At 40.6% G+C, this 24,522-nt stretch overlaps 1 protein-coding gene across 3 annotated transcripts; it reads right to left on the bottom strand.

Moving 5' to 3' along the window:
• Positions 1-1,396: 1,396 nt before the first annotated feature.
• Positions 1,397-23,894, bottom strand: larp4b (La ribonucleoprotein 4B). Of its 3 annotated transcripts, none has more exons than XM_036558373.1 (17): positions 23,376-23,894; positions 18,163-18,302; positions 13,581-13,728; positions 11,750-11,905; positions 11,578-11,659; positions 10,886-11,022; positions 10,693-10,796; positions 10,474-10,584; positions 10,316-10,369; positions 10,013-10,219; positions 9,789-9,895; positions 9,434-9,688; positions 8,521-8,566; positions 8,244-8,426; positions 6,187-6,320; positions 2,472-2,583; positions 1,397-1,907 (listed from the first exon to the last, which is right to left on the bottom strand). In XM_036558373.1, the coding sequence occupies exons 2-17, from the start codon at positions 18,247-18,249 to the stop codon at positions 1,662-1,664; spliced, it is 2,169 nt and encodes a 722-aa protein (XP_036414266.1). In that variant the 5' UTR covers positions 18,250-18,302; positions 23,376-23,894; the 3' UTR covers positions 1,397-1,661. The 3 variants fall into 3 exon arrangements, with proteins under 3 accessions (XP_036414266.1, XP_036414267.1, XP_036414265.1); XM_036558374.1 differs by having other exon boundaries at positions 18,190-18,302; XM_036558372.1 differs by lacking the exons at positions 18,163-18,302; positions 23,376-23,894 and adding an exon at positions 13,901-17,669.
• Between the last annotated feature and the right edge of the window lie 628 nt (positions 23,895-24,522).

The raw sequence follows: 24,522 nt of genomic DNA, 5'->3' as shown, positions 1-24,522 counted from the left end.
TGTAAGTTTTTGTACACCTTAAAACTTTTTCCGCAATCAAACCTTCATTACTCTGTTATGCGTAATGGACGAAAATGTTAAACTTGCATTCCGAGTGTCAAAATGTAGGAAAGAGGGGGGCAAACCATAAAAAAAAAAAACCAACACATATGGGGGACATACTGGAAATACTGGACACACAACAGACATCTGCGACACATAATGACCTTGAATCATTCTATAATGCTCTCCACACTGCAGGAAGACACAAAGAAACGACTAGGACTTGCTCTGCCAAAAAAAACAAAAACAAAAACAAAAATAAAAACAAACAAACAAAGAAATGATTTAAGAGTGAACCGAACAAGTGACCAACTAACCGGGGTGGGGGGGCTTCAGAAAGAGACACCAAACACGCCACTGGTCCATGAGTGCGGGAGGCACATCTCAATGAAAGTAGGTTATATACGCACACCTTCAAATCCACGGCAGCAAATCTGATGATATGCAAAATCCAGGTGACAGGATAGACGTTCTCCCTCGATCCCTCCTCCTACTGAGATTATAGAACAGCACCAAATTAACCAAGTGACAAACCATAGCACCACGCTAGCATAGAACAACTCTGAGAAGCCGATTACGAAGCTTTACTGTATTAGACAAACGCAAACTAGGCACATTATCACACCCCCACCCTCACACCCTGAGGACTAATCAGTGTGCAGTTCTTCCAGAAATTGATCCGATGATGTGCATCATCATATCTATCAAATGTCTCGATGCGAGTGCTGAACTGGAACCAGTTTTTTTGCTTTTTGGATCTTAACGAATATGATGATGTGGACGTGGGAAAGTCCTACGATGTTTTACACACACGGGCTCAGATTTTTTTGTCAAGCAATGTGGGCCTGGGGGGAATCCATTAAAAGAAGAGGTTAAAAGAAAAGAAGGGAAAAAGGAAAGAAAACGAAGGAAAAAATGAAAAGGAAAAAAAATCAAATACATAAAAAGGCATGCACACAAGACAAGATAATAGTTACACCAGCTACTTTGCCATATCAGTACAATTGAATTAAAAGGATTATCATGTGCTGGTTTTAAAATGAAAGTCAGAGCTCAAAACTACTCCAGTGCCGATGCATTAATACATAAAAACTGAACACAAAATGGACTTTTTGAATTGTGTAGGTGTAACAGCTACGACTGGTCAGCCTACTGTAGAAAAGCCCAACAGAATCAGACCCAGTGCTGTCAGTGCCTGGTGGTTAGAAAATTATATACATGTTGATTAAAAAAATTGGAAAAACAAAAAGGGTTCGAGATCAGCACTACTTCAAAAAGTCAGTATTTCCTACTACCAGCACTATGTTAACAACAAAAAAGACTTGAGCTCTGGCAAAAAAGCTAATTCAAACAAAACCAACAAAAAAACCTTTCCGCAACAGGGCCGGTTGTCCTTCAAAAAAAAAAAAAATTAAAGGACTAGACAAAAAGAACAAAATAAGAAAAAGTACATCAGAGAACCCTTATGCACCCACAAGTGCTTTTCATCTGCAGGCCCTGATTCCAGTGACAGCTGTCAATATGTGCATTTACAGTAGGGCTGAGAACGGGAGCTATAAGCAGCCCTGACCCACGGAGCCTTTATTCCTCAGTCCAAGCAGCAAGTCCCTGCCGAGCTCTCAGGATTGAGATGAGGAAGCCGATGTCTCTCCGGTACCCTGATGAGACTTCCAGGCGTCTCGGGCGCGAGGCGGCGCCGCTTTGGCTGACGGGAGCCGTGTTTCTCTGGATCTGTGCTCTACAGAGTCAAGAGAGTTGGTGTCTTCTGCAGAGGAACCGGTAGGCTTGGGCTCAACTGGAGGCTGCTGCGTCGGTGCTTCTCTTATCCTCTGGCAGATCTCTGCATAGCTTGGCTTTCGGGGCTCCTGGGAAATTACATTAGTTATTTTTGAGTGCCCCGCATGCTTCCCAAATAAAATCATACGTTGTAAATAGAATTATGATTATACTGATGTCCTTCCCAGCCAGTCAGTCAGCTACTACAAGAAAACACAAGTTACCTGTTTTTAAGACGTATCAGTTTATGACTGCATCACTTTAAACTAAATCTCAATGCTCCTTGGTCCTGCAGTACAGTGGACCTGAAGCAAGCAATTCATGGGAGGAAACCCACCAACATAAGAGCTGAAGCTGTTTTGTATGGAGGAATGGGCTAAAATTCCACCAAGCCGACATGCAGGACTAATCAACAGTTACCGGAAACGTTTAGTTGCAAAGGTTCACATACTTGGGTCATTCTCCTCAATAAATAAATGACCAAGTCTAATATTTTTTGTCTCATTTGTTTAATTTGGTTCTCTTCATCTGCTATGAGGACTTCTGTGAAAATCTGATGAAGTTTTAGGTCAAATTTATGCAGAAAATTCTAAAGAGGTCTCAAACTTTAAAGCACCACTGTATGTGGCAGTATGAAGGGCTTGTGTACTCACCATTACTGGATTGTTGAGTTGGACTGGGGGACTTTTAGCAGCATGTGGAACTGAAGGCCTCTCAGCAGGTGCAGTCACCTCCTTGGATTTCTCCTCATGTATCTTCACTGAACTACAGTTTCAAACATGACACACAAAGCATCAACATAAAGACAGCAACCAACATGCAAAAGTCATTTTAAACCCTGATTTACTAACAAAGCCAGTAATGCATTTAGAAACATTCTGTGTAAACCTAAATAACTTTAGAACCGTCTGAGACGTCAAACTTCACGTTCCACCTTAGAGAAGCAGTTTGCCATGTGTGTACTGTGTTGTATTTCTCTATGAAACCCCAGGACGGATCTACATCTGCAGGATCATCTGTATTACCTATCCATTAGATCAGTGTATCAAAGATCATTGGCCATTTTTTTCTTCATGTTTTGTTTTGTCATCGTTTGGTAGCCAATCAGAAAAAATACACTATTCACCAGATCAAATCAAAGCGGAGATTGAGCATTAGAGACCCTCCCACGCCATGCTTTTTAAAACATGACTGCCAACAGAGTCAGGGCAACGACGCGGAGGCTGGAAACACTTGTCAGTGTGGTGTGGCTCTGTACAGCCACAGCAATACACATCAGTATGAGCATCAACAGAAAACGCTGAACAACGCTGAGAAAAACATCACAGATCTGTACATCTACCCAGTAGAGGCATCAAGTGACCTTCAAGTTCATAAACAGGTTCACTATTTAGTTTATTCATTCAAACTGTTTTGTAGTGTATTTTTTCTTTTCTTTCAGAAAATGTGCATTTTTATGCCTTCGTATACTATTTTTGTCTAACATTTAATATTTGCATTCACTAACTTATCACTGAAAAGCTGAGTTTGTGCTGAAGCCGATGTTTTAAAACACTGGTAGACAGTCCTGGTGGTCAATATAAAAGTATAATCTAGGCTCAGGCTTGTTCTTAAAGGGTAACTCCACCGATTTTGTACAATTACTTAATCATTCAATGGTTTAGATGTGAACAAAATCATTGAGTGGTTTGGTGTGAAATGCACTTTTCCAGAGAAATGTATCGTCAAAATTGTTCACCATAACAGTACTAAGAACCAGACATCCGACGCGTTTAATGGCTCTAAAAGCTACGCGCCGTTAAGTTATTACACAAAATGGTTATAAATGCATGGCTTGATACCTGAGACATTGTTTGGTGACAGTTTTGTTATGAAGTTTTGGCCTAAAATGTATTTTTAGTAAAAAGTTTTACTCCAGGATCACTTCTGTGTTTCCTCTCAAAACCGCATCTCAACTGAGATCAATGCGCAGAACCTAACGTGCTTCTGTTCTGTTTTTGTTTACAGTTTATTTTTTACTGTTTTCTTACCTATTTTGGAAGATTGCAAAGTATGTAGAGGACTTCGAGGAGGTCTGTTTCCAAAATGTCATAGAGCCAAATCAATTTGAATTGAGTTGGTTTAAAGGAGAGAGAGCGAGTGAGAGGAAGGGACGGAGCGAGAGAGAGAGAGAGAGAGAGAGAGAGAGAGAGAGAGAGAGAGAGAGAGAGAGCGCGAGAGCGAGAGAGAGCGAGAGCGAGAGAGAGCAAGAGCGAGCCAAACTACTTGCTATTCCGCTTACCAGTTTATGAGGTAGGATAGCGAGATTTTTCCCCATGGCCCAAGTTAGACAGACTGTTCTAAGCTAACGGCTAACAGTGATATATACACGGTGGCTGATGACGACAAATTTATTTCACTCACAAACGTTTCTTACTTTGATTCCAGTTTCTGCTGTAGTGAAACTGAGGGTGTGTAAATTTGCGGCTCTGCAGTCAGACCGTTCCCCAAAAGGCGGACAGATACATGCAGTGTTGTAAGGAAAAATAGTACCCAAAGAAAACGTATTTTTTAAGTTTCACAGTATTTCACCATCACCAGCGTGGTATATAAAAACTTAGTCACACTTAAGTTCACTGGTCATTCTGGACGGTGATATTTGTAATATAGACATACGGATGTCTGGTTCCTAGTACTACAATGGTGAAAAATTCTGACTCTCTAGAAAGGCGCATTTCACACCAAACTGCTCTGAATGATTTTGTTTACATCTAAACCTTTAAATGATTTATTAATTATGCAAATAGAATGGTACTATAATTTGGCCTAAGAGAGCTTCAACTAGGACATTATTTGAGGTTTGCATCAGTGATGCAGTGTTTTCAGTCAGTGATACACAGCTCACAAACAAGAGAAAGCCAATAGCTTCCAAAACCTCTGACGCACATTAGGCCTGAATCATCACAGTTGCATCAGTTTTGCCCAGTCACCTCCCCATTGTTAGTTGCTGGCAATTCCCACCTGCTGACAATCTCCCCATCACAGGGCACCAACTAATCTGGATGTGCAAAAGCAAGCACATGCTTTCTCTGAGACATTAGCTAGCAAATGCATATTTTTTTAAACTGCTGTTCACATCAAGGGGAAGGTCCATGTGCTCAGAGAAGAGCACTGAATACCTAATTTAGTGTGAACCAGACGAGCACAACTGTCCAGCAACAGTGTACGTGGACAGGAGGGAGGATATAATGGTGCTCTCTTGGACTACTGGCTACAGGCAGCTGTGGCATCATTGGGATTCAACCCCGTCACCCAGCTGTGCTTCTCTGAAACAAATTTGAAATTTTTTTACATACGAGGAACGGTACTTCACTCTAATCCAGGGGTCAGCAACCCAAATGTTTCCACAAAAATCCAACCACCTTGAAAGCCAAAACATTTAGTGTTCATTTTATTAAAGTAACGTTTCACCATCTTGGCTGTAAATGTGTCTCATGTCCTAGTACAGGCTAAAAATATAATATAAATGAAAACGAAGACTTACTTAAGATTTAACTCAGCTATAGCCGCTTTTCTCGCTTCTTCTGCAGGAAACATTTCCTCAAAAGCAAAATAGTTTCTTGTAAAATGTCTCTTTACGTTCAACTTTTTACAAGGCTTAAGTCAGCTTCTTGTTCAAATTTACCTGTTTCACCTTAAACGGTGCCTGAGGTGCCAAAATGTAGCTAACTATGCAGCTAACTGCTGCACCATTTAAGGTGGAACGTGAAAATCTGAATGAGAAGCTGACTTCAGCTTCGCAACTTTTTAGTGTTTGACAGTTTCTCGTTGCAGATTAAACGTATCAGGAAACCAGCTGGAGTGATTATAAATGTAGTCCATTCGTCTCCAAATGATCAATGTTCATCTTAAATCTCTCTCTTTGCCGGTTTGTTAGCTACTAGCTAAGCAAGACTGATCCGCATTGCTATGGTGACCAGCAGTCTGCGCACCAACCTCCAGGGTTAAAGGTTGAACTAGCAGTTCTACATTTACTCGTGTTTGAGACCATTTATTGTTAAAACTGTGTTGAACGACCAGCAGAGCTTTATTTTACTGCAAAGGAGGATTATTTTATTTTTACCTATAAATCGAAATATGCTGGGTAGCCGCAACCGGGCAGTAAAAGAGCCACATGCAGCTCCGAAGCCACGCGATGCCAATAAGACAAAACAAAGCATTTAAAAAAAGAATAAAAAATCAAAAACATTTTTGCTATTTTCCTTCAAACAAAATTAAGGTGTTAAGCAACCACTATGCCAAAACTTGTTAACTACAGTAGCATGCTAGCTCCCTTTTAAATCCCATTTACATACAACCTCAAAACTTCAGCTTCTGTTATTGACATACCATCTCTTGTGGACTGGAGAGGATGGGGTTTGCTGCTCCACTGGAGGCTGAGCAGTGGGAGCAATAACAGTCTGCGCCGATTCTTTGGGGATTCCTGAAGTCACACTGCCGGTAACTGCATCCTTATTTAGGGTCTGACAAGAGACAAAAGGACTTCTGTGAAATTCCTGTGGCGGCGAGTGCATGAGCATACCCAACAGCTGGAGAGTTAGAGAAATCAGACAGTAACACACCCCTACTGAAGTACAAACAGCAACACACAAGAAGTAGTCATGGTAGAGACTGACAGCAAAAGCTGCCACAAAACGCTTGTTATCCCATAAAGGCCATGTTACAGCTTCAATCTAAGACTAACTGTGACCTGTAAACCTTTAAGGGGCTTTCAATGTCAACAATGACACCGCTAATCCCAAAATCATCCGACTCTCTGGAAGACCTGCACGTTAGGGTGGCTTTCGGTGTAGAAGGAATGGCTTGAAATTCATTCATTTGCGTGTTTACACTACAAAACAGACCTCATGCATTACTAAATTCATTCTTGAAATCCTTGTTTGGCATAGTGACCCATATGCTACAAACACATGTGCATGTTTTTTAGCCTTATTGTCACAGAATGATTTCAGCAGCAAATGAGCATGAAATTACAGCACTGAGCAGTCCAGGGAAATCACTTTTTTGGCCAAGAGTGGGTTATTTGTTTTGTTTGGAGCTGCTTCTGCTTGTTCTTCATTCAGAAATATTGTTCTACAGTGGGCTATCATTAGCCTGAGCCAGCCCCAGTCTGCAACTTTCTGATTAAAATGCCACCCTCCTAAACACAATCTGTCTTTTAAATTGAAACATAACCAGTGTATGTTGCACAAACATCACACCATTTCACTATTAGGCAAAATCAAACATTCAGGAGCCAGAGCATAACACAACGATAACTTATGATTTAACGAAAGAGCATCTACAGCTTAATTACTTCTGTATTTTTGGATGAACATTTTATTGCACATAAATGTTGTGCTATGCAGTCTAATAAATGAACATTTGATAACCTGGAGCCGTATTACAGAAACTTCTAAAGTCTGAAATCTTACATTATCTGCTTAGTCACCACTACAACTTTAGTTAGGACTGAACTTAAGACAGAAGCTATTACAGAACAACAGATTTAAGTTCATAATCTTATCCAAACTCCAGATAAGAAAACAGTATTACAGAAACTAGATGAAATCTCCTAAATACCGTCCTTCAAGACAATCCCAGAGGTGCCCTAACTTCTGTTTGAACAGTCTGTTTCTATTGTTTTGTGCAGTGACCGGCAGCACAGTTCACTATGAGTAGCATAATGACGTTACATTTATCTACATTAAAAACGGTGCTTTGACTTATGAGGCTTTTTTCTAACAGCGTTTTAAAACCCCAGACACTGCAGAGACTCTCCACTGCCCCTCTTATTACCTTTGTTTGTTAATGTTTGATAAAAACATATACATCAGATACAATCTCACAGCGATGGTGGTGAATAATGAGGAGACAGAGCTGAATGTGTGTCTGCGGAGGAATAACGTTAGCGCGCTCAGCTAAAGCATTTGGGAAATGGAGACTGAAACTGGGAGCAGCGACGCTCTGATAAACAGCACAAAGCACTGACGATATTTTTAACCTTCAGTTTTATAGTTTTTTGACCTTCACATCAGTAACAGCAGCTAATGTTAGCTGTCTGATTAACTAACTTGATTACGTGTTTACGTTTCAGCTGTGCGCGTATGGTGGGTTGCTAGGTAAAAGACACGACAGTTGATTGTCGACTTCGATCGAGTAAGTTAAGATTTCCTAACTTGAGATAAGATGCTGTAAGGTAAGATTCCTAAATCAAGATAAAATTTGCTTCTGTAATACGAATTCGTGAAAAATCTTATCTTGACCTGTCAGATCTAAGTTAGGACAAAAAGATAGGAAGTTTCTGTAATACTGTGCCCTGGTGGATGCATTGTGAGATGGTCATCATCTCTATCAAACAGTTATTAAGCCAAGGGAAATGGAGAAGAGACAAAGTAAAAGATAACCTTGTCTTTAGCTACACCGGTAACTATATCAGACAGTCGGTTCTCCAAGCTGTTTTCCATCTTCACTTCAGTTTTCAAATTGCCAGCAGCTCCAGGCAGAGGAGGGAAGCTAGACAGACCCAACTCAAAGCTTGGAGAAGGGGCACGCTCTTGGGCTGGAGGGGGTGACTGCGTGGAGGCTCTCTGTGAAACACAGAAAGAACAGAGACTGTACCTATGCTTATTTTGTTGACTGGCTGACATTAAAACGTCTTCTATTGGAAGACAGATTACTCACTGTAAACTTGTCATCTCTCCTTTTCTTGTAGCCATAGCCATTTCTCCTTAAAAAAAAGGTAAAGGGTAAGAGAAAAGTTTTCGGAATCGTTAGATAACATGTGTCAACTTTCCTCTTATCTAGGCATTTTTAATCCCGTTCCACAGCCCATCAATAATTGACCATGGCTGAGTGGACTTTCATATACCTTAGCTAGAATGCGTAAAGCTCCCTCCTCATATAAACTGACAGGAAATTTTGCGCTATGTAGCTTATGACTAACAAAATGACTAAACATTCTCATTCTACTACATTTTAGAGCTGGGCAATATGACAATACTATAATCATGATAATGTGATGTAATTTATGTCACAATATGCTTTTCTGAGCATGTTGTGGATATAGTCAGTAATTAAAAACACTTCCCAGCTGCATGTATAATTATAAAAAGAGCATAATTAATTTTATTTTTTGTTAATCAATTGCTTAATTGAATTTAGCACAGCACAGTGAGCAAAAATGGTAAACACAGATTTTTTTGCTTAGCTTTTGCTAGTATTTTTTAAAATGCGGCCCTACTTTGTCTTTTCCACCTCGTCAAAATGTGCATTGTGACACCGTGTATTGAGAAAAGCTCTTGAAGTAACATCATTTTTTGCCATATCGCCCACCTCTACTATGTATAAACTAAATATAGTTCACTAGACACAAATTCTGCCAACTCTACAATAATTAAATCACAAGAATACTGAAATCATATATGTCTCTAAAGACTATACCATTTACTTCAACACCACCAGATCAAATTAAACATGGCAAATTTTGACGTGATTTTGAACTAATCTTATTTGATGTTTGAATGTTTTGGTATTTAGGATCACAAAGCCTATAACACTTTCATTAGTTCCAATAATACCAACTTTGGCGCCTTACCTTCCTCTGCCAATGACAGGTGAGTAATCGGCCCCGTTCATCTCCATCCGTCCACTGCCAACCTGGTCCCTGCGAGGATAACTTGGAGCGCTGGGCAGTCGAGGCCGGCTGCTCATCTGATGTGTATGTAGCGAGCGTGTCCCGTTGGGGATACGCTCTGAGGACAAGTTTGTGAAAGTGCCAGGATTCTCCAATAAAGCTGTTCCACGCTCTGCAGTCGGTGCCGTGGGTCGAATGTGGCTTTTACTGTGATTCCTATCCGGATGAAAATATTACCGTAAAACACTGAAACCATAGCTGCACCTTTCAAAAAAAAAGATGGACAGATTTACTCACAAAGCAAAAGGCAACACACCTGTTTCTTGGTTGGTAATGTCTGACAGTCAAAGGTGCAGCGGCTGATTTAAAAGTAGGAGATCCAGCAAAGCCATTGATAAATCCAGGGTTAGGGAATGGAGTAACCTATCAGACGTAAGAAAATGTTTTTAAAATTATTCAATAAAACATTTTAGATGAGAAAAACAGTTCAAAGACTTTTTAGAGTTTAAAACACATTTTAAGTGCTCATACAGAACTCACTAAAGGGTCCAAGTAGCTCTGTGTTGTTGACCAGCCTTGAGGCGTTACCAGTCTGTAGATTGGTGGGAACTGTTGCTGTGTTCCATACACAGGCGGGATATAGTAAGAGGTATATCGCTGCTGGATGTTTGGGGACATATCTACGGGCCTGTACCCATTCTTTGGCACAAAAGTGTTGACAGCAATGGCCTTGGCCTTTATCCTCGCCTGGAATCCAAAAAGATGGTAACATAAGTGGGCGTGTAAGTGCTTTTTCGAAATAAACAAAACACTTACCAATTTAAATGACATCGCTGAGTTTACCTTTATCGGCTTTCCTTGAAAAGTCTTCACTTCTTCTCGGAGATACTGATACGCCTGAAAAATAAAGCCAAATAATTAGCTGCACTCAAGACTACACAAAAAGTCACAAGGCTGTAATATAAGTGATCAAGCAAAAGAAAAGCCAAGTAAAACTTTACCAGCTGTGCATCTGCCTCTGATTGAAAGGTGATGAACCAGTTATCATTGTAGGCAAACTCACAATTGACAAATTTGGGCAGTTTTTCACTCTTGAACAGAGATTCAACTTCCTAAAAGGGCAGAGAAGGAAGGCAATTAATAAATTTATTTATTTTTGTTAGTTTTCCTCTAGTGCTGAGTGTGCTGATTATTTTCTATCCAACTAACAGAACCTTTACCTCAACAGGAGTGGCCTCAGGGACCTCTCGGAGGATAACGATGCATCTATTCTGGTTTGGTCGTACTTTCTCACCACATTTGTCCACTTGTACAAGAGGAAGTGCTGGAAACATTTTAAAAACATCAAAAGCCAGTGTGAACCTCTGCAAACTGAGGGCTTATTTAGTATTTTATTGATAAGTGATTACTTACTCTTTAATATATCTGCAATTAGATCCACATCTGTGCTCAGCTTCTTGATCTGATCAAGATTTGCCACCGTCACAATTGGCACATACTGGTCACTGTCCATTTGAGAGATGAGGTACATATCGTTGGCTAGGTTCTCCCTGATACAAACAAGAGGGGGAGAATCATGATATACAGCATTTAGAGGCTGAAGTCTAGCACCCTTCAATATATTCCTTTGTGCTTAAAGCAACACTTTTGGATTGTGAAAGAGCCTCCCCCATAGCCAGAAATCTGCATCCATGCCTACTGTACCCCTCCCGCAATTCTTTTACAAACAAAGTCACATGATTTTATGATTAAGTTTACATATTCAAATCTCTAGGTTAACAAAAACTTAAGGTTTAGCCAAGCAAGCATTTCTACTGCTAAAAATAACAGTCCTCTTGTTAACACATTACGGGGTCTTATTTTAGTTGCAGCTGTTTGATAAACTAGAGTGCATAACAAATACTCCCACCATGAAGTCATTATCTAAAGTTTAAACCACTAAAGGTTACATTTCATTCCATCACCAAGGTTTTTGAAACAAAGCAAGATGAAAAAGCCTTGAATTCATGGCCAGCTGCACTAGCGAAAATCAGCCTAAAACAAACAAATCCATACAAGACCAGGCAATGAAAGCAGCACTGGATATAAAAGTGTAAAGAAGTTACCGGGAGAGGCAAAACTCTAGTGTAGCCTTTAGCTGTTCTCGAAGGTCTTCAAGCTGCCTGGAGGAGTCTGAACTATCACTTTCTGCGTAGGATAATTAAAATCAATTATTTTCAATGGATAACATTCTTTTCAAGTACAAACAGACTTAAATAATCCTAATAATTAGTGCACCTTTCATGCCGGTCTCTTGTTGTAACCCAGGGGGCAGTTGATTGACTGTGCTTCCCATGTCCACTGGTTCCGGTGGCACTGCTGAAGGCAGTTCTACTGAGACAGATACCTGTTGTTCTTCATTCCATTTCCCTTTGTCATTGCTGGTAACGTAACCTGGAAGAACAAATATCAATTTTTAGATTTTTAGCAACATCGTATTCTTATGAAAGCAACAAAAAGTGAATGATTAATAAACCTGTAAATGATTTTCCAAGTGCCTAAAGGAAAAAAAGTGATTCAACGGCAATCAATAAACAGCAAGTTCTACACAAAAGCCTGTGTTATTCATGCAGACACTACAATGAAGCAAACTAATACTGTAATTTTGGGGAAATTGTTGCTACACCACATTGCTCCTGCCTAGCAAGAGCCCAAGTCACCAATATTGCCTTTATGAATGTAACCATAGTGCTGAGACAGCACTGGTACACGTTGTGAATGACTTCAGGCTCAGCGCTGATGCACAAAATCCTTTTATTCTGATTTTATTAGATCTTAGTGCAGCTTTTGATACCGTTGACCACAAGATTTTAATCCAACATCTTGAATGCTGGGTCAGCCTCTTGGGCACAGTTTTAGAATAGTTTAAATCATATTTAGGTAATAGGCAGTTCATGGTTTGAATGGGAAATTATTCATCAAGAAGATTTGGCATTTCTTGTGGAGACTCTCAGGGTTCAGTTTTAGGGCTTTTGCTTTTCTCTTTGTACATGCTACCTCTAGGTGATGTCATTAGGAAACATAATATACATTTTTATTGCTATGCTGCCTAACCAGCCGTGTGTCAGATATTGCTCAGTGGATGTCGCAAAAATGTCTACAATTAAATCACGAAAAAAAACATATACTGATTATTGGTACAAAAACTCAGAGAATGCTTAATGTGAAACTTGGTTCTTTGACGTCATGTACCAAACCTGAAGTACGAAACCTGGGTGTAATCTTAGGCTCTGAGCTCTGTTTTAGACACTAAAGAAACTCGTTCATGCATTTGTTACAAGCAGAGTTGATCACTGTAATGATCTTCTTACTGGACTTGCTTAAAAAAACTATACATCCTTTAAAACCCGTTCAAAATGCATCAGAATCCTAACAAAAACAAAACGGATATCATATCATTCCTGTTTTGAAAGAACTACACTGACTGCCTGTATCGTTCAGAATAGATTTTAAAAGTTCTGCTACTAGTTTTTAAGGCTCTAAATGACAGAGTGTCTGTCTGTTTATGTTCCAACACGTGATCTTAGACCTGCAGATACTGAACTTCTGCAAACACTTTCTGTAAAATACAGAAAACATGGAGAGGCCTTGTTCAGTTCTAAACTCTGGAGCTCAGTTCCACCTTTTATTAAGACAGTCAAGCTCAGTGCTCACTTTTAAGAAGCATCTAAAAAAATGTCTCTCTTTAACTTAGCATTAAATTAAAACTCTACGTGGTATTTATCTTAATTTGATCTGTCATTTTATTATATGATTCTAAATTAATACTTATAATTTCTTGTATTACTGTTAAGCTTTACCACCTGCTTGTAAAGCAATTTGAACTGCCACCAGCATGAAAAATGCTATATAAATAAAATTATTATTATTATTATTATTATTATGATAATCATCATCATTAAAGTTAGCAATGCTTGAACACTTGGTATGATTGGTAAAAATTACAAACTACGAAATAAAAACTTAATGAAAGGTCATCAATTTGGATCCAACACTGAGTGAATGGCATAGATTTGTGAACATTAGAAATTACAAATGTTTTGTATGTACAATATTGCTGAAGATTTACCTCCTGAGACGGTATTTGTTGGGTCACTGGCATCTTTTACCCATGACTGGAGAGAGCGCGTGTAGGCCAGTCCTGGGGCTTCCTGATTAGTCATATAACTGCCCCATGCCTTTGCATTTGGATTGAGATCAGAAACCTTGGTGGCTTCCTAAAATATAATAAAAACATGGATGTTAGATAGTTAAGGCTTAAACCAACCAGAAAACAAGCATATTCAATAACTGAGCAGCCTGAAGTCCTATACTGTGTCTAAACATTTAGTTCCACAGACCAGATGAACCAATAACAAAATCTGATATACACCATCAAAGATCACTTACAAGTTCACTGTAAGCATTTTGCCAGTCCCATACACAGGAGCCATCAGACACTAACAGGCTGTAAGGGTAGGTGGTTATGAAGGCCTGGACACCCTCTTCGTTGATACTGGGATCAGCTTTATTACCCTTTTGTGTATCTCCTTCCATCCCTTCTACTTCAGAGAGATGAGCATGCCATGCTGACTCCAGGTCATAGCGTTGCATCTGTGCATCAAGGAACAGTGCTTCAGGCTTTCCCGGCCACAACGAGAGGTAATGATTAGAATCTTCATCCTCACTCGCCTCAGGCTTTCCAAGAAGGTCAGAAACCATGTTTAGCACACTTTGGTCTCCTTCTGATTCACTTGTGCAAGTCTTATTTTCCAAGTTCTCAATCTCCTCAGGGACAGCGGCTTTGGGGAAATGTATCTCATATGAGGGAGTCCCGGCCCGAACGTCCACCTGGCCGGGTTCAACAGGTAGTGGAATAGCTTTGTTAAGGCATGTGGTTTCAACTTCCTCAGTAACTTCACTGAACTGGGACAGACGCATTTCAGCAGCTCCAAACCCATGACTGGAAGGGTTGCACGATTCAAGTTGGTATCCCTGAAGCCTGCTTGTTGCAAAGTACTCCATGGATGCACTAGTGCAGCCATGCCCTTGTAAGGCACACGATGGTTCTCCAATTTCAAACAGTGGTCTTATGGTACTCACAAGAGGAATGCGGTAGTCAACCACTGTTCCTTCCCCTCCAGTGCCAGTCATGCACATTCCCTGTGGATCTCTAGGCTTTGATTCTGGCTCCTGATTGGACCCAACTGAAGCACTTTGCATATCACTGGCAGCCTGCCCCAAGTGAGGGCCTGAGGGAATGCAAGCACTCTTCCTCAGCATACTGTTTTCAGACAATGTGGCACTGTCAGAGGTCTCAGACTCCTCGCCCAGAGAAGGCAAGCTTGTAGGCAAGCTACGCTGTCTGTTAAGGTCTGCATTTTCCTTGCTGTCTCCGAAACAGAAATGGATCTCCTGGTCATCAACAATATCCCCAAGGTTAAGATAATGTTGGAACTGTGGTAAGTCAGAGGCTTGCTGTAGTTCCATTTCGTGTCCTGTTTTGACATCAACAGTGCTTAAAGAAATTTGAACCAGTCCTTTCTGTTCATCCTCACTAAAGCACTCCGAGACAGCTGGGATCTTCTCGTTCTCTTTTAAGTCAGATTCCTCTTTCCCTTTGGTGTTAACATATTCCTGGGTTGACGCAGATAATGTGGTCTCCATTTGTTTTAGGCTCTCATCATTGCAAAACTCTCCAACAGTTGAATGGTTTTGTGGAGGATGCGTCAGGCGGCTCACATCTACAGAGCAGCCAACATTAGATGCAACATAAGCATTACTTGAAACAACTGCAGTCGCAAGAGCTGAGCTTGGCATCTCTTGCTCGGCCTGTTCCCAATTCAGTGAGTTACATGGGTTGTCAACCCAATTCACTGAACTTAGATTAGGACCAACACCTTTAAGCAAATGACCAGTAGAGTTTATATTTGTGATAGTAGGTGGCAGAAATGGCATGTGTATGACTGAATTTTCAATATTTTCTCCATGCCCTTCTTCATCAACAGAAGCAGATTTTGACACCGTTGAAAGGTCAGTGGAAGAAATGACAGCAGTGATGTCCTCCATGCCAAGGTTAATTTCTCTTTTCTCTTCTCTATCATCATGAGTCAGTTGGGGAACTACATTATTTTCAGAGCAGTCTACTACCCCTGCTTGCAAAGTAATATCTGTCTGAAGCAAATCAGTATTTCCCCTATAGATGTTAGGTGTGACTAACTGCAAGTTCTGGAATGTGTTAATCTCACCGGATATGAGCTCCACTTCCGTGGCTGCTACTTTTTTCTCGAAATCAGTACTTAAAGAGCCTACACATGAGTTTGACAGGTTGTCTGCTTTAACAGAGTTCAGATTTAGTGTGTTAGCTTCTTGAGAGTTGTCCCCTGACATAAGCTTTTGAATATCATTCTCGTTTTCTACCAAAGAAATTTTGAAAGATGATGGTGCATCCCTGAAGGTCTCCGGCATATCGGAGGGTTTAAAGCTTAATGAATCATGCACCGTTTCTTTGTGAGGTTTCTCACAAGAGGTAGCATTGGATGAACACTGACCAGATTTTATCACTTCTGAGGGGCTTTCTCCTGTGTTGTTAAGCGAAGGAATAGGATAATGGGCTGTTAGCATGGCACAAATCCCAGAATCATGATCTCTCTGTAATTCTAAGTTTACTTTCACTGCTTCACTAGAGTCAGTATATCTTAAATCATTTCCGTCAGCATCTAGTTTTCTTCCAGACTCGATCTCTGAGGGAACACTTTGTGGTTCCTGGCTGGGTGCTTCCAGGCTGGGTGCTTCCAAAGGGCATACTTCACAAGCCACTCCCGACACTTTCGGTTTAGACGTATGCAGCAGTTCTGTGTCTGTGTTCAGAGAGAACGACCGTTTGTTTCTTTCAAGCAAATCAGGGGTCGTTTCATCAGTAGCATCACCTGAAGCACTGACAAATGGCATTTTTCTTGATTCAGGCCCATCCTTTTCACATGTGCTGCCAACCTGTTCTATCTTTTTGTCTTCGAGAGGAACAGGAGCATGCTTTTCGGACAGTGCCGACCCTAGAAATGTCCCAAGGAGGTCAGGAAGTGCGTTAGCCTTGTTTACAGACAAAGTTCTTGCTGGGAGACATTCAGAACACATTTCCTCTTCTTGTGATACTTTGATCATTTGGCTTTCAAAAGCATTGGTCCCCATTTGAAGGTTCTGAGTGAGATATTCTGCATGCATTATTCAGGAGTGAGGAGTTATTAAGCAGCACTGCTTCAGTTTCAGCTAATACATCCGCCTGATCGAACGCCACAGGTTGTGTCAGGGATGGCAGTTCACACTCACCCTCCAGATCATCGGCATCGATTGAGCAAATGCTGTAGAAGCTTTGGGTCCTTCTTTTGAAGTGGTGATCTGAGGTCACCAAATCAGAATTATTCTCATCTACATGACAAACCTCCCTACGACTCCCTCTCCCTTTATCACGTGGACATGTGGTCGCTCCCATCGCTCTGTCGTCCGACTTCTCCCTAACAGTGCTTTGCACCTGTGCATGCTCCTCCGAGCCCAGGCTGCCTGAAGTGCACGCTGCTCTGATACAGTGACCGTTTGGAACGACTGTGGCTGCAATAGGTGTGTCCTCGCAATGGCTTTTCCAGCTTTTTCCCGTTACATCTGCACACTGAGACGATCTAACGTCACAAAACCAGTTTGCTCGTTTCACCGCATTTTCAGCTATTTTCTTCTTTACAGAGGTCAAAACAGCTCGCTCTGTAATCTGTGGAAAGGCAAGACCATTGTCCCCACTGTCTCTGTGCGAACCTTTTGAAACTTCCTTAGCGTGTCCATCCTGTTCCAAAGCTTGACAAAGAGGAGGGTCGGCGTTAGGCTCGTTCCAAAGTACCATCCCGTCCTGCGCGCTGCTGCCTCTCCTATCAATGGAACTGAGTTTCACTGACAGGTTTGTTGAGGAACAATTGCTTCTGGTATCCAAGGCTACATTCGTCTCTCCATATTCAGGAAGCCTCTCTTCGGCCAGTTCAGCCACAGAGCAGGCACACTGTTTGACGTCTTTAGCAGAGCAGCTGTCAGTCACTGATGTTTGAAGAAGGCTTGTTCTTTCGGTGACCAGATTAGGATTCAACTCTTTACTAAAGCAACACCCCATATTAAACTATAACATAAAAACTCTTCTAGTACATCGGCAAACAAACCTTGTGGAGTTACTCTCAAGGAGGTTAACCGAGAGAGAGGGGCAAGAGGGAGAGAGAAAGGGAGGCGCAATATGGCCACCTACCCCCTCCCTATACTCAAAATAGCACATTTAAATTTGTACAAGTGACTCACATGGCCTTGTCACTCAAACACAAACTCCTGAAACTCCAATCCAATCTTGAGATTGGTGTTTTGGTTGCACGAATGGGATCAGCTCTGTATAGACATACACTGATAACCTGGGTATGGAAATACTTGTAAACTTGTACTGGCTATAAATTGCAATTTAATTAAAAACAAAAAAAACAAACTAAAAAACAGGAAAATACTATAATATAATACTAGAACATGTATTTAGGCCAATTTAGCTCCAGAAAAAAAAAAACTTTGTCTTTTAAAATTGTTTTGTTTCAGAGACAGAGCGCAAAATCCACAACAAATTATACAAATCTGACAGTACAAAGCTTATACTTTACCACAAGGGGAATTTCTTTTTTCCTCACTTCCTGTGACGGCTGCACCTGCGGCTCAGCTATATCTTTCCCTTCCTGGTCTGAAGTCATGAGCTGTCCAAGTCTGGGCTCTTTAAAAAGAGCTCCTAAGATCACCAGGGAGGCTAACGTGCAAACATAAACAGACAAAAAAAAAAACACCCATCAAAACAATGCAAAAGAGCAGAATGAATTATATTACACTCTTAAAAAAAATTTATGATTCTTCAACCATAGAAAAAATGGTCTTAAATAGAACCATGAACCCTCAAAGAACCCTTTGATGATTAAACGGTTCTTTGCATTATGAAAGGGTTCTTCCAAAGACACTTGCTCATATATCTGTGGAAGAAATGTATTAACAACCACATGACAAAAAGTCACTTACAAACACACTTACTTGCGTAGGCGTCTAAAACGAATTAAAAATTACCTCATAACCTCTGTAACAATCATGAACTATTCCCATGGATGTCTTTTTTTGGCCCCAATTATTGACTCATGCACTTGACTTTACACGGGTGTGGAAGGAAATCAAGTACTCAAGAAATTATTTCCTTAAATTAATCAGAATTCCAGCGTCACTGTGTCGTTTCAGGCTCATGAAAACACGGCCTTTGAGAATAGAGAAATTCTCTAATGCCACAATCCCAATTACATGCATAAGTTGTGGCAAACCCCACTCCTTCATACTGAATACTACTAAATCCCAAGACTTGGGCCCAATTTCATCCTTTGCCTCTACCACATAGCAGTACCACTCCATTTTGCACAATCATGTCTATGGGGTAGAGTGTTCTGATTTCTGTCGAGATAGAGGGGTGGGGCGAAGTGTTAGGGCTACATGGGCCTCCAAACAGGTTTAAAATTTATTAAAATGTATGATAACCACTGAATTATCTTAGTTAAATGTCATTCCAATGTATTTTGGTCCTTTTCTTCATAACAAGCATAAAAATCGCTAGTAGCATGTTGATGGTAGCTAGGTAGCTAAACTTCCCGTTCCACCTTAAACGGTACAGCGGTTACATTCTGACGCCTCAGGCATCAGAACTGTTGCACCATTTAAGATGGAACGGGAAAATTCGAACGAGAAGCTGGCGAATAGCTGACTTCAGCTTCATACCACCAAAGATTTACGGGAGGGCGTCAATAAATAACTGTCTAATCCCCCCCTTTGAAGGCATAGGATTCCCTAAATGTAACTAAAGCCCAGCAGTGAGGAGCTGAACTTTACCCTCCTCTGCTGTCACTGCAGACTGGCAGGGTCGCCTACAGAGCAGCGCTAGTAGCTGTTAATGAAGTAATGCTCTTTTTATTTCAGGGTCCCATTTCATAGGGAAGATTTTAACCACTACCCCTTGTAACTCAGTTCCACGTGGCAAGGTGACACTCGAAAACAAGGGGTAGGGGTAAAAATAAGAAATGGGATTGGGTCTTACATTCAGCAGTAGAATCCAAAATTGAAAAGACATCTGTGCACCTCTGTTGCTCTGGATTCCCTCTTTTGAAATTAGCTAGATATCACTGAAGACTTGGGGTAACTATGCAAAACTAAAAATTCTGACAATACCTTACACAGCAAGCAGGAAAAAAATTGCACTGATGAAATTCAACTTCATCGACTATATCGCTGTTGTATCTCCAAAATAGTAACTTTACAGAAGAAGGAAAAAATGTACTTTACTTTTAATGTAAGTCAATGGAACCAGAGTTTTTTCCAAGTCAGTTTGGGCCGTTTCTTTTGATCCGCTCATCATGAAATTTACACAAAATGTAAAGAGCAGCAGGTATTTTCAAATTATGTCAAAATCTGAAAGATGGCAAAAACGGAGATGTGAGGTTTTCTTCTGACAACAGCGATATGTAAAATAACAATAAATATAATAATAAATAAAAACAGAAGCGTTGCCAAAAACTGTCCAAAACAACACTCTTCCTTGCTAAAGTAATAACGCTCAATAAAACTACCAATATAGTCAGTCAAAAATAAGACAGACCCCCCCCGCCACCTTCAGACGAGAGCAAAAACTCTCAAAGCGCAGTAAAATATAACACAGCTTGACCATCACAACAATTCTAAATATGTAAACAGGTTCACATCACTAAAGAACCAATCTAACTCTTCTGGCACGCTGAAGCAGGAATTTCACAACAATTACCACACATTAATGTAAGACATCCCAAACTGGTTTTCTATTTAAATGATGGGCAGTTAGCCAGATCGTAGACAAAAAGGGTTGGTTTGCCACGGTATACATCATGTTAGGCTACAGCTTTGTCACTGTTTACATGCCCAATGCAAATAAAACAAGAAATCAGGAAAACAAAGAGACCAAATTTGGTTCATAACTCTGCATTTCTGTTTTGCAGTCTTGAAACACTTCGCACACGTAATACTGCAAAAAGAACATACTATATTCAGAAAAGCATCTCACAGCCCACACAGGCAAATTTCAGTCTCAGTCACAGTCTGATCGTTGATAACGATCTGGTCAGCTGGATTCGTCATGTTTACCTCACCTGACTTCAGCATCCAAATAAGGGTACATTAGACTACTTAGCCAGAGACGCCCAGCTACTAACCAACTGTGAAGACTTCTGGCTGGATTTAAGTTTAATTGAGCTTTAAAACATGCTGACATATGAGGGTTAAAGGGGCCACGTCCTACACTTTTCTCATTTTATTTTCTATATTTTATTTTTTTCGTCAGACACACTTGTGTCAATCTACAATTTGATGTAATATGCAAACACTGTGAAAGTGTAAACATACCATTCACTGCCCAGTCCATATATGGAAGGCAAGCTACAAAAACAGTCTGATTTGAATTAAATGTTTTTTGTATGTTTGCAAAAATAACCACGTTTGCATATATCCACCTATTCAGCCTTCAGCAGTTTCTCCCCCCCCATTCACACTGATCTCTTAAGTAGTGTTTCAGTCTAAACTGCACAGTACAGAACAGCCAATGAGAACAGAGATCATTAACATATTTCAGTCGTAAAGGCACAGTCACTAAAACAGCCTGTTTAATTCGAAAAGATAAAGTGGTTTTGGGAAAGTTTTGGTACTTAAGCCTAAACAAAAATAAAACATGAAAAATGTAAGATGAAGACACTTTTTTGAGAACTACATTATTTTTTTTCCTAAATTAAAAAGCAGAAATGTTTCAAACTGGTGGAAAAAACGTGTTTTTGTGACCTCACAAAAACACATTTTGGTCAGTCAATTTTATGTAACAGTAAATATTTTTACTGTTCTTCTTCTTACTCTGGAACATTGTGTGTTAGAAATTTAAAATAATCACTATTAACACAAAGGTTGTAAATTAAAGGGGAATTCCACCAATTTTTCAGTGGCAGAAACCAGAAATTGTGATATCTACAATTCAAATATACCCACTATATTGTATTTAATATGCAAAAGGACCAGTAAACCTTCATGTGTCTACGTTTTTATGTAATGTTGATAATTCTCAAATAGTGATAAATATGGAAATAAAAAATCTGAGTATTACTTTGCTTTGTATGAGCCTCTCCACTGTGAGCTGATTGTAAAAAATCTTTTAGGCAGAAAACTCAATACTACCTTAAAACAATGTCTCAGGAATCAGGCAGGCATCTATAACCACTTTGTCTAATAGCTTTCTGTGAGGCAGCTTTCAGAGGCACTAAAAGCTTCAGACGTCTGGTTCCCATCATCACCGCTGTGAGTGATTCTGACTCGGCAAGTTTCTCCAGAACGGCACGACTTTAATAAATTGGTGGAATTCACTTAAACATTTCTATGTCCAGCCTAGAGATGGGCAATGTGACAATATTTAGCATTTCTGTGATAAATTATGTTGCAATATCTGGCAAATCCCTTTTCTGAACATATTCTGGATGTCGTTAGTACTTCCCAACTGTATGTTTGATTACAAATAGAACATAATTAATCCTGTTTATTTGGATTTAATGCAGCACAAGACATAAAAATGTTGAATATAAATAAATGCATTTCTTGTTTTTAACTACCTTGTCTGTTCTAACTTATCAGATGTCAGGAAAAAAATATCATAACACTGTGTATCGCACCAACTTTTTGAGGTATCATATTTTTGCTATATCGCCAACTCTAATCCAGTCTGTCTCTTTCTCTCTGAATACACTAACTAGTTAATCTATGACTCTGTTTTAGAAAGAAAGCAAAACAAATTCATTACACTGATTAGAATACTTCAAGATGTTAGGTCTGTTATTCAGTATTAGTATCAGAACATAACCTTATTTCACATAATTTATGGTGACAAAGATGAGGATTAACTTTTCAAAATCACTGCATAATTAAACGTTTGACATGTCAACAAACTCATTCAGAGCGGTTTGATGTGAAACTCCGTTCTAGAGAAACTTGCTGAGTCAGAATTGTTCGCAGTGGTGGTGATGGGAACCATCTGAGGAGTTTAATGCCTCTAAAAGCTCCCTCGGTGAAGGCTGAGACATAGTTTTGTGATAATGTTTTGGTCTAAAATTAATCCAGATGACTAATTTTGATCCATTCATTGCAGTGGGATTCATGAAGGGTGATCTAAGGCAAAACAGCCCCCCCCACCACCCCCCCCCATTTGTTTTTCATTATTTTATAATCATCAACATCACATATATATAAACTCAGAAGACACGTGTAGGTTCACTGGTAGTTTTGGATAGTAATAACAGTAAATGCGTTGTAGGTATTGTGGCCCCTGGTTCCTTTCACCACCACTGTAAAGAAATCAGAGTCTACAGCGAACCGTTTCACATCAAAACACTCCAGATGACTTTGTTTACACCTCAATGTCTGAATTTTACGCAGATTTTGAAAAATTGGTGGAGTTCCACTGTAAGTGGCTCTTAATGTAGGTAACTTTTACACCGTGTTAAACAAAAACAAAGCCAGAAATACATGTTTGCAGCTAAAAACTCAACATTATCAGCCCGAAGCTCTGCGGCTAGGTCGGTTAGCTTGCCGGCTAGCTCACTTTCGCGTAACTGCAGAGCATGCTAGCCAACATGGCTAACTCGGCGCTAGCTAACGTTAGCTCCTAGCCTAAACTAACCAAGCCAAGTTACATAACGAACAGCCGGACTGTCCGACGCCGCTGAACTGCGCAGAAGAGTCGATGTACAATCCAAAGTTTGGACAAGGGCTCACGGCACAGAGACATACTCACCTGTATAGGCTTTAGCTTTAGGTGATCCGCACTCCGGAGGAGGCTGTTGCTGGGCCGAAGCTCTTTAGCTCTTCAAACCAAGCGACTCAATCCATGACAGCACACTTTGAAATATGACTGAGATACTGCAGAACCGACCGCTGAACTTCGGGCGAACAGGCTTTTGGCGGAGGAGAAAGCACAGCTAGTTTTTTGTTCACACGTATGGAGAGTTTTGTTCGCGAATTGAGCTGAATAACTTTTTTTCTAAAATCCCGAAAACGCGTACCGAGGCAAGCTAGCAAGCAGCTAGCCAGCTAGCTCGCTCGCCATCGCCACAGACTCGGGGCTGTTATTCTTCGAATCCGGGCAGCACCGAGTGACACGAAGCGACCGTTTGCGAAAGCGAGAAACGGGCTCACGCGGACTGCTGCCGGCGATTCGGCACTCCGACGTATATCCCAACAGTTACGAGAATGAATTGAGCTGGAAGAGAGAGCGACAGAAGCCTCGGGCTCGCAGCGCCTCCCCACTATTTGTATTTTCAGTTTAGCTGACCGACGTTAAGCTACATCCGCGGCCCAAACCGCACGGCGAGTCCGATTCGCGGAAGAGTCGGTTCTTTTAGAACCGATTCAGCAAGGCCGATTAAACCGATTTTCTGTCGATTTCATGCATTGTTTAATCCGTGTTTACGGTTAAACGATTTCCCTTTTTCGAAACGGAACGTTTCCTACGACTCTAACCTCTAAACATGTTGTAATATTAAGAACGGTTTAATTGAATCGGTTGAATCGGACGCTCGTTTCGTTGGTCTAAAAGAATCGGTTCGGGTGTTCAATCAGAACTGAATCACTAAAATCCCGCCTCACTTCTCCGCAGGATTTCTTCGGTTGGTCGAGTGTGTGTACGGATACCAGCAGAGCCCAAAAGAGGCGGAGCACAAAAAAAACGCTTTCGAACATGGTGGGCAAACATTGCCACCTGCATACTGTAGAATAGCACGAGCGCGGATTTGAACGCGTCTGTTTAGCAGGGATTTAACCTCATTTTCAAAACCCAGAAGGCATGGTTGGAAGGTAGTCTATGAAACGCATTGTTGGTCGTCAGCAGGGCACGTTTGCGGGCCTTAAAAGGGCATTCCACCCATTTTAAATCATTCAGAGTG

The sequence above is a fragment of the Colossoma macropomum genome, unplaced genomic scaffold (genome assembly GCF_904425465.1).
Source record: "Colossoma macropomum unplaced genomic scaffold, Colossoma_macropomum, whole genome shotgun sequence".
In the NCBI taxonomy this organism is placed as follows: domain Eukaryota; kingdom Metazoa; phylum Chordata; class Actinopteri; order Characiformes; family Serrasalmidae; genus Colossoma; species Colossoma macropomum.
The sequence above is the reverse complement of the archived record's forward strand: the minus strand, read 5'-3'. Positions and strand labels throughout refer to the sequence as shown.

Bases quoted from the DNA above. Each gene is read 5' to 3' on its own strand.
- larp4b (XM_036558372.1), bottom strand. From the start codon at position 16,711: ATGCATGCAGAATATCTCACTCAGAACCTTCAAATGGGGACCAATGCT. The intron at 8,427-8,520 runs GTGAGTAATCTG...TGTGTTTCACAG, and splicing joins GGAGAGATGACAAGTTTACA to AGAGCCTCCACGCAGTCACC. The intron at 6,321-8,243 runs GTTATCTTTTAC...GTCTCTTGTCAG, and splicing joins CCGGTGTAGCTAAAGACAAG to ACCCTAAATAAGGATGCAGT.